Here is a 10407-nt window from a genome sequence, read left to right on the forward strand (position 1 = left end):
TTTACCTTTCTGTAACATCTGAATATGAGTGGTGTAGGTGATGATGATGATGATGGTTGAAATATAGCCCCCCTCACACCCCACATTCACTTATCTCTGCATGGGCGGCACCCACATTCTAGATACTCCAAAGGTACTGCAGAGTGTAAGATGGCTGGGAGCATTTCTCCATCATCATTTGGACTGTCTTGGAATGCTGGCCGTCAGTCAGTCATCTGGGTCTCTTTGTCTACCAGCATGGCCATCATCACCCAATGGTGACCCAGGGTGTCAAGGTCTGGACAAAGGAGGAAAACAAGGAGAGTCTCTTTGGGCAGGTGTCTCTCTTAGGAACCATACAGGAAGGATAGGAAGGGTAAACTCGAAACATTTCCACTGCCCAAAGGTCTGAGATCCTGGAGCTTCTGGAAGGGGCTGCATCAGGGTCTCTGTGACCCCATGCCAACCTTGGGCCAGGTGCCCCGGCCAACCCCACCTTCACTCAGGCCTGCTTCCCTGCCCCCTGGCTAGGTTGTCTTTGCCAGCCACCCACTCTGGTGCCCTGTGTGAGGCAGGGGGCTGGGCTTTCCTGGGCAGAGGGAGGGGAGAGGAAACCGAGGGAGGGAAGGAGGCTCTGTGCTCCCTGGGAACCTGCTGAGCTGGCACTTGTTGCTGCCTGGTTACCGTGGCGATGTGCTTAATGCAGCGTTGAAAATACAGAATACTGACTCCTCTCTCCCTCCTGGCCCCAGACTCTCTCCCTCCCTCCCTTCCTCTTCTGGAGCGTGAAATGAGATTGGTCAAGATAAAAAAGGAAAAGATTCGGTTATTTTTTTAAGAGTGTGGATAATGGGGCCTCTCAATCAAAATCCCAGGCTCCAGTCGGCTCCCCCTCCCCCCTCCCAACCTCTCCACCTTCCTCTGCCGCCTGCTTAGAGGGGAGGAAGAAGCATAAAGCCCAGGGCTTTTCTCTTAATTATGAATCACCCCTGGGGGCATGCCCAGGGCAAGGGGTTCCTGCGCCCAGAGTCTGACCTGTGAGGTAGCGGGAAGGCTTGGGCCTCTCATCAAAGCCCTAAAGTTGTTTCCAGAAAGACTTCATCCTGTGTGGGTGTTGTGGACAACAACAACAACAAAAAGACCACAACCACAGCACCCACTGCAAAGTGAATTGCGAAAAGGAGGGGTCTTGTCTTGTGGATCCATTGGCCCCCAGTAAGTTACATGCAGGTCTGGTTTTCAGAAAACACAGTGCTTTTTGTTTCACCTGATTTCTAGATGCAAATAATTTTTTTAGAATTTTTTTGTAGAAAAATTATTTGTCCATCTTTTACCGGTGGCCACAATCTCCCAGTGACAATAAGGATTCTTTCCATTAAAATCAATAAACCTTGGCCTGGTTTGAATAGAAAGCTCGTTTGAATAGAGCATTGTTCCAGGCACAGAGGTTGCTGGTTCGATCCCCGGTTGGGGCGCATACAGGAACAGATCATTGTTTCTCTCTGTCTCTCTCTCTCTCGCTTCTTCTCTCACTAAAATTAATATATATATATATATATATATATATATTTTTTTTTTTTTTTTTTTAAGTGAGAGGAAGTGAAATAGAGAAACAGACTCCCGCACATGCCCCAACCAGGGTCCACCTGGCAGCCCCAGTCTGGGGCCAATGCTCTGCCCATATGGAGTCATGCTTACAACCAAGCTATTTTTAGTGCCTGAAGCAGAGCTCAAAGGAGCCATCCTCAGTGCCTGGGGCCAACATGCTTGAATCAATTGAGCCATGCCTACAGAAGGGAAAGAGAGAGAATTAGAGAGAAGGAAGAGGAAGAGTGGGGGGAAAGCAGTTGGTTGCCTCTCCTGTGTGCCCTGAGCAGGAATTGAACCCGGGACTTCCACACACCAGGTTGATATTCTACCGCTGAGCCTAGGGCCAAAAAGTATTTTTTTTTAAATTAAAATTAATAAACCTTCATTAAGCACCTACTATGTACTACATATATAGTAAATGCTTCAGGCAAGGCATGGTAATGACAGTCTTCAATCAGTTGTGAAAGAAAGGAAGAGATAATTTATTATGTGTGCCTGGCCATTCAAAGATATAACTTTATTTTTCACTTATCTTTACCATAAGCCTGGGAAGCTGGTATTATCCTAGTTTTATAAAGATAAGGAAACAAGCTTCAAAAAGCAAAGTGGCGTGCTCAGGGTTATAACCATACTACGTCACTGAGTTGTTCAAAAACAGGTATTTTGATTTCAAACATATGGCTGTATCGACCACACCACACTGCTTCTCATCCTTCTATTTATCCACCCATCCATCATTTCATCTTCCCATCCTTCCAGCCATCAATTTATCTATCTGTCCATCCATTCTCCATCCTTGTATCTATTCTTCCTTTCATCCATCCATCCATCTATCTTTCCATCCACCATTCTTTCACTGTACCAGAAATAATGACACCAGCTATAGGAGAGCAACACAGGAATAGGACAGGACACAGATTTCTCTTGTTTTGCCTTCTTTTTTTTCTTTTAAGTGAGAGGAGAGGGGAGAGAAGGAGACAGACTCTCACATGCAGAAGCGGATTTAACAGTGGGTGCACCAGACCCGTGCCCTGGTCCCTGACTTCTGAAGGGCCCCACAAACCCCAACTTTACACTTTTTTCTAATGTAAGGGGCCCAATATTTTCTTCTGCACCTGGGGCCTCAACTGACCTTAATCTACCTCTGCCCACATGTGCCCTGACCAGGATCCACTTGGCAACCCCTGTCTGGGGCCGATGCTTGAATCAACTGAGCTATCCTCAATGCCAGAAGCTGACACTCGGACCAATGAAGCCCCTAGTTATGAGAGGGGAAGAGTGTGAGGAGGGGCAGAGGGAGGGGAAGAGAAGCAAATGATTGCTTCTCATGTGTGCCCTGACAAATCGGGGATCAAATCTGGGATGTCCGCATGCTGCACCAACACTTTATCCGCTGAGTCAACTGGCCAGGGCTGTTTTGCCTTCTAATGATTGTTTTTGTCCCTGCCCCATTAACATAATTAATGATGCTCATACCAGTTCTGGAGCTGAACCAAAAGCTCCAGAGATAGTTTGATCTATCCATTCATCCATCCTTCTATTTATCCATCCATCATCTATCTTTCCGTCCTTACATACATTCATTTATCTATCTACCCATCCATTCTTCCATCATTGTATTCATTCTTCCATCATCCATCCATCCATCCATCCATCCATCCATCCATCCATCCATGCTTCCATCCTTCCATTCATCCATCTTTTCATCTATCCATCTTTCCATTAACTATCCTTTCTATCGTTCACCCTTTCAACCATTTATCCATCCATCCATCCATCCATGACATTTTACTTGACAAATACTGGTTGAGGATCTATGGCATAGATTGCTGGGGATTTAGCAGTGAACAAGACCATTCTGTTTTTGGAGTTTGCAACCTAATATTGGAGAAAAAAGTACAATAAACAAATCAACAAATGAATAGACAAGATAGTTTTTTAAAGATTTTATTTATTGATTTTAGAGATAGAGAAAGTGAGAGAGGGGAGAGTGGGAAACACAAACTTGTAGCTTCTCATATGTGCCTTGACCAGGCAAGCACAGCATTTTGAACTGGTGACCTCAGCATGCCAGGTCGACGCTTTATTCACTGCGCCAGCACAGGTCGGGCACAAGGTCATTTTAGATAGCAGTAAGTGCTGTAAAGAGAACAAGATGAGATGGTGTGACACAGAGCCACAGGGAAAGTGTATATTACTTTAGATTGGATAATCAGGGTAGCCTCTCTGAGAAGGAGTTCAAAGTGGTCAGCCTAGTGACAAGGGGCAGACTATCCCCTAGCATAGAGGGTAGCAAGTGCAGAGGCCCCAAGACAAGAACTAGTTTAGCGTGGCTGCACACAGAAAGGGGCATGAGTGAGCTGGGAAAGGACTGTGCAGTGAGGAGTAGGGCTGTGTCTGGGTCAGATTTTAGGAGTGCTGGGCTGCTGGGAAAACTGATCATAGGCAGGAAGAAGAGGCACAGAGACCAAGGAGGAGATTGTAGTAGCTGACGTAGTAGCCTTGGGCTGGGGAGGCAGCAGTGAAGGAGGAAGACAGACACTGAGCACATGTGCTATTGATTATCAACACTGGTTGGTTGTAGGACTCCAAACACTGAGGAAACAAGGATCACCTCTAGATTTAGGGCTTGGGAAACTGCATGGCTGGAGGTGGCAAGTAAACATGGGGGAGACCAGGAGAGGAAGAGGTAGTGTGTGCGGCAGGTAGAAATCAAGAGTTCTACGAGGCCAGACTAGGATTGAGACACCTCTTAGGGACCCAGTTCAGTAAATCAGGAGGCACAATGTATGTCTGAAGTCAGCAACCCATCCTGATGAGTGTTTACATTTCAACCATTGTTCACAGCAGTTATTTAATGCCAAAAATGAGGTAGTATCACAGGAAAGAGAATGTGGATGGAAATTTATAGGAGGCTCACACTTCCAGCCCTGGGGCTCTTCAACATTGAGAGTTCTCACAGAGAAGGAACCAGAAGAGTGAGGTGGAGAGGCCAGTGAGTCAGAATGCAAACCCCGAGAGAGGGGTTGGTGGGTGAGTCAACGTCAGCTGAGAGTTAAGGGGTGGTGGACATAGAAGTGAAATCTGGAATGATCAGGTAGAGGCTGTGGGGATACGAGAGGTCAACTGGATTGGAGGGAATTGTGGAGGTGAAGGCAGAGACCATGGAGTGGAGAGGGGGCTGGGAGCTGGAGAGGGATGTGGGGTAGGAAGAGGATTTTTAGAAGAGAAGGTAACAGAGCATGTTTGCTGGCTAGAGGGAGTGATGATTAGAAAGGGAGAACTACTGAAGCAGAAAGGAGAAGGGACCCATTACAGGGGCCAAGTCCTTGCAACTGTAAGTGGGGTGGGACGCAGAACAAAGGGCATGGCTGGCCTCTGGCGGGTGCAGGGACGTTGACAGATCTGGTGGTGGGTGGCTGCAACCACCTCCAAGCCCCATCCCTACAGCAGCCTCCCTGTACCTGAAACAGATAGGTGCTTGCACACCTGAGCCCAATGAGTGAATACATGTGTGAGTGTGTGGATGAGTAAGTGACAAAACAACAGGGCAAATACATTGCATTTTCCACTGCTCTTCCTTGTCCCTCAGAGCCAGCAGCGTTGGCACTGGGTGGGGAGGGGTAGAGGCATGAGGGCCCTTGCTGTGTAGCCAGCATTGAATTGGCTTCCTCCCTGGGTGCAGTGAAACCAGGGGCTACACTAGAGGAAACAGGGCGGTTCGCATTGTAGGTGCAAGAAAGGGCTGGAGCAGGGTGGGGTCACTTCCAGGCAGGCTCTCATGGTACAGTGGCCTTGGGCTGATGTCCTCCCTCTCTGGGTAGCAGTTTCTTCACTTGGGAAATAAATGGTTGAATTAGATCATTCCTTAGTTTTCTTTCTTTCTCCTCCCACCCCTTTGCTCTTTTTCTCCCTCTTTCTTCCCTGACTCCTTCCCTCTCCCCTTCTGCATGTATTTTTTATGAACCTGATTTGAGTTGCACCTAGTCTCACCCCTAAGGAACTTGTGGTGTTGCTGCCCACAGCCAGCTGACACCCTCTGAGTCCTCCTCCTCTTCCTTCTCCTCTTCCTCCTCCTCCTCCTCCTCCTCCTCCTCTTCCTCTTCCTCTTCATTTCTATCCCTCTTGTACAAGTGCCTCCTCCTTCTCCTTCTCCTCTCCTTCCTCCTCTTTCTCCTCCTCCTCCTCCTCACTTCTATCCCTCTTGTACAAGTGCCTCCTCCTCCTCCTCCTCCTTCTCCTCCTCCTCCTCATTTCTATCCCTCTTGTACAAGTGCCTCCTCCTCCTCCTCCTCCTTCTCCTCCTCCTCATCCTCCTCACTTCTATCCCTCTTGTACAAGTGCCTCCTCCTCCTCCTTCTCCTCCTCCTCATCCTCCTCACTTTTATCCCTCTTGTACAAGTGCCTCCTCCTCTCCTCCTCCTCCTCCTCACTTCTATCCCTCTTGTACAAGTGCCTCCTCCTTCCCCTCATCCTCTTCCTCCTCCTCTTCCTCCTCCTCCTCACTTCTATCCCTCTTGTACAAGTGCCTCCTCCTTCTCATCCTCTTCCTCCTCCTCTTCCTCCTCACTTTTATCCCTCTTGTACAAGTGCCTCCTCCTTCTCATCCTCTTCCTCCTCCTCTTCCTCCTCACTTTTATCCCTCTTGTACAAGTGCCTCCTCCTCTCCTCCTCCTCCTCCTCACTTCTATCCCTCTTGTACAAGTGCCTCCTCCTTCCCCTCATCCTCTTCCTCCTCCTCTTCCTCCTCCTCCTCACTTCTATCCCTCTTGTACAAGTGCCTCCTCCTCCTCCTTCTCCTCCTCCTTTTCCCCCTCCTCCTCCTCCTCCTCCTCCTTCTCCTCCTCCTCATCCTCCTCACTTCTATCCCTCTTGTACAAGTGCCTCCTCCTCTCCTCCTCCTCCTCCTCACTTCTATCCCTCTTGTACAAGTGCCTCCTCCGTCTCCGGCAGGGAAGCAGCCCACTGACCCCAGCCCAGCTGTGGAAGCTTTATTTTAGCATCCTCTTACTTAATGGGAAAAGCATAAAAGCTAGCATTCCTTGAGTGTTTCTTACACACCAAGCATGGTGCTAAGCACCTAATATACATTATCTTAGTCCTCAAAAAACCCCAAGAGGTAAGGACAACAATGTGCCCCATTTTGCAGAGGAGGAAACCGAACCTCAGAGAAGTTAAGTAACTTGCCCAAGGTGACACAGCCAGGAAGTGTGAGGCGGCATTTGAGACCAGGCTCGGCAGTGCCAAGCCTCCCTTTAAGGGTCTGGGAAGGAGACCAGGAGCCACCAAGGTGCTTGGTCTCCAACAGCAACATAGTTCTGAAAGGCAGCTGGACACTGATGGGATCTTGGAGTTGGCAGGAGCCTGGTTCTTTCGTGGGGGTCCTAAGAGCAGAAAGGGATTACCTGAAATTTAGAGCGAAGAGCCCTGAAGTGGCTCCCTCCGCCCCCCCCCCCCCCCCCCCCCCCCCCCCCCCGTGCGTGGGCAGCGCTGGCAGGAGCTTCCCGGGAGGGCTGGGAGGATATGGGACTTAGCGTGTGCAGAAATAGCAGTAGTGTCTGTCTGCTTGACTTTGTGGTTATTCAAGGGCATTCTTAAGTAATTTCTTCTGTAAATATTTTTGTAAAGCCAAGAATCCACCCACAGAGAGAAGTGATCTGTTATTCTGTATAAATTCATGCACCGAGTTTGCTTGGAGTGGCAGAATTGGGATGGGACAACAAACCCTCAGAGCAGGTCCCAGAACAGATTCCTCCAGAGGCTGGTGTCTCCAGGGCTTCCCCAGCCTCTCCTTCCCTCGCCCTCAGCTCCCCAAGCCCCACATCCCCCTCGCCCTCAAGCATACCCAGGGAGGCTGAGCCACTCAGCACACTGACTGATTCCATCAACGGCGTCCCTCTTGCTCCCTACCCTGGGGACCCTCCTGCAGAAGACCCTCCGCAGAAGGTCTGGGGAGTAGAAGTGGTTGGAACCTGGGCCCTGGACTCACAGCTCCCAGACTCCACTGAACCCTCTGGTTGTGTGAGCAGAAGCAAATCCCTAGACCTTAGTTCTTCACCTGGAAAATGGGCATAATAAGAACAAGCCGTGCACACCCTCTCCCCACCCCAGCCCCACACCTGTGCTCCATCTGACCCCTCACCTGTGTGCCTCCAACAGGAAGTGAATACTCTGGCAATGCCTACGGCCACACCCCCTACTCCTCCTACAGCGAGGCCTGGCGCTTCCCCAACTCCAGCTTGCTGAGTAAGTCCCTCCGGGCCCCCAGGCCCTCTGCTGTGCAGGGCAGGTGGGGTGTAAGGCAGGGCCAAAGTCATCTTCAGCCTGGGAGGCCCCGGTTAGACGAGGGCCAGGTGTTATTCAGAATTCGAGCAGGAAGGCAGTATGCCAGGTTGTGGCCAGGTTATTTGGGGAAGAAGGCAGAAAGAAGACGTATCTGCACCATTCTCTTTCCCCCTGCCTGAGGCCGTGTCTATGAGATCCTTCTTTTGAGTAGGATCCAGGGCGCAGGCGTTGAGAGGGCCAAGGTGGGTTAAGAAGGATCAGAGTGGATGCCCCGCTGTCAGGGGCTCAGTCCAGCAGCTGCCAATACTGTGGGTGTCCGCACAGTGCCTGCAGCCCCTGCCTGGAAGTGTGCTGGCAGCACCGAGTCCCATCTGTTGCCCACATTAGCCATCTAGGTGGCTCACGATGCAGCAGCAGACCCTTCCCAGAAGCCCTCTGTTCCACCACAGCCCTGAGGTTGGCTTGAGGTGTGGACAGCCTTCAAGCTCAGGTCCAGAGAATGCCCTGCAGACTATCTGCACCCTCTCGCCCGGGCCTGGAGTGCCCTGCGGGGAGAGTGTCTGCACCCTCTGGCCTGGCCTGGCTGCAGAGAGCTTTTCAGGAAACCAAGCCCCATAAATGAGGCACTGGAGGTAGCCCACTCGGTCTCCCTGAGTAATGGCCTTGAGCCAGCCTGGGCTAGGGAGGAGCAATGGTGCCAGTGTGGCCGGCCCCGCAGGCATCATCGCGGGCCTGAGAGGACCATCTGCTTCCCAAGACTCCCCTCTCCTCCCGTTACTTCCTGGGACTCCAGAAATGGCTGGGAGGGTGGCTGACCAGGGCTCTCTGTTGGCCACGTGACTTCCACTCCACGCCACCTTTCTGTGCAGTTCAGCCAGAGAGGCTAAGGGCGCTGGGAGCGGAGATGTGCAGTCACCTCCCTGCAGAGCCACCCATGGGGGCCCAGAAATGCACAGCCCCCCGGGCCGGTCAAGACTTTCACTTCTCTGGTTTGGAGGAGAAAGATTCTGTGACCTCGCACAGTTTGGACAAAGCTGAGGGACCCCAGTGACTGCCCCCCGTGTGTGTGGTTCTCGGGGTTCCAGACGTAACTGCTTGCTGTCGCCCTCTCTCTGAAATGAGGGTGTTGAAGGTCACAGTAATCATGGTGGGAGGAACAAGAAGCCACCTTCTCATTCTGGCCAGAAACTCAAAGGTGAGGTCAGAGAAGGAGGAAAGAGACTGGAGAGGAGTTAATCTTTGATGATCAGATAGGCCAGGGGAATAAATGATTAACCTGTGCTGTCTTTAAGGTTAGCAGATGCCAGGGAGGCTATGGTGCAATTTCCCCTTCTGACCAGCAGTGTTGTTGTTTTTTTTGATGTGTGCAGGTTCCCCATATTATTACAGTTCCACATCAAGGCCGAGCGCTCCACCCACCACTGCCACGGCCTTTGACCATCTGTAGTCGCCATGGGGACAGTGGGAACGCTGGAGCAGCAGGAGGACTGGGTCTGGGACAGGCCCCAGAGAGCCACAGAGAGGAATCTTTATTTATTACATGAAAATAACCACAAGTTCAGCCTCGCAGGTTACACTCCCTGTGTGGTTGACTTAATGAACCATGAAACACTGGACGGCTTTGGAGAAGGCCAGACTGTCCTCCAGATTCCTCTGTGAGGGCAGCAGTCCCAGGAGGAGATGTCCTATCCTGAGACACCAAACTGGAGGAGCGGAGGAGCGTGGCGAGCAGAGGGAGCAGCGGGGAGCTTGCAGGGATGGCAGATGGGGCCACAGCAGACATCAGGCCCCGGGTGCCTCGGTGGCTCCACCATCAACGCGCTCGCTCTAGAGATCCTGGGTGGTTAGCACTTCCATCCAGCTCATGAGTCACAGCCGGTGCGAAAGCTGTCCCCAGAGCCACCCTGAGGATCACTCCCACTGAGCTGCCCCAGAGTTGTCGCTTACCTTCCACCCTTTGACCAGCCCTGTCAACCTCTCCTGCTCCTCCCTCTCAGCCACGGGCTGAGGGCTGGGCCCAGTCACCAGGCAGCTCCACCCAGCGGTTAGGGGACTTCCTTCTGCCTGCTGCTGCGATGCTGTGGCACCCAGCTTCTGTTCATTGTCAAGTGCAGCTCACCCCAGAAACCGGCCTCTCACAGCTGCAGACAGACATTCCCAAGGGCCTGGTGCAGAGCAGGCAGAGCTGCTGGGACCCCGTCCCTCCCCACAGCCCCGCCTGGGCCTGAGCCCCTGCTCCGAGGAGGCCTGCTGCCACCCGAGCCAAGCACCTGCAGCTCCTGCCCCCCGGCCTGACTGTAAATACCGTCAATGCAGCTCTGCGTGGGTCGGGCTCCCTCTGTCCACCCAGACCATGGCCTCTCAGTGAATTGTCTCCCTGCCATGTTGGGCTTTTCTCCTCAGTGCTTCTTTCTTTTTTAAAGACCACCACCATTGCCGCTAGACCCAATAAACCATTACTCGTTTCAGGCTTCGGGGTTGACTGGGGCAGAGGCACTGGCACGGGCTTTGTCCCAGGAACTTCAGGCCCAGTGGACAGTGAGCTCACTTTGG

General features: G+C 51.7%; 1 protein-coding gene across 6 annotated transcripts in view; it reads left to right on the top strand.

The window, feature by feature from the left end:
- The window catches only part of PAX8 (paired box 8), a 55852-nt gene extending 45736 nt beyond the window's left edge, over window positions 1–10116 (top strand). For all 6 annotated transcript variants that reach the window (XM_066377705.1, XM_066377708.1, XM_066377710.1 and 3 more), the window contains 2 exons: window positions 7729–7815; window positions 9225–10116. In XM_066377705.1, the coding sequence (XP_066233802.1) occupies window positions 7729–7815; window positions 9225–9301 (164 nt within the window). In that variant the 3' untranslated portion in view covers window positions 9302–10116. The remainder of the gene's footprint in view (window positions 1–7728; window positions 7816–9224) is intronic.
- The last annotated feature ends 291 nt before the right edge of the window (window positions 10117–10407 follow it).

The sequence above is a fragment of the Saccopteryx leptura genome, chromosome 3 (genome assembly GCF_036850995.1).
Source record: "Saccopteryx leptura isolate mSacLep1 chromosome 3, mSacLep1_pri_phased_curated, whole genome shotgun sequence".
NCBI classification, from domain to species: domain Eukaryota; kingdom Metazoa; phylum Chordata; class Mammalia; order Chiroptera; family Emballonuridae; genus Saccopteryx; species Saccopteryx leptura.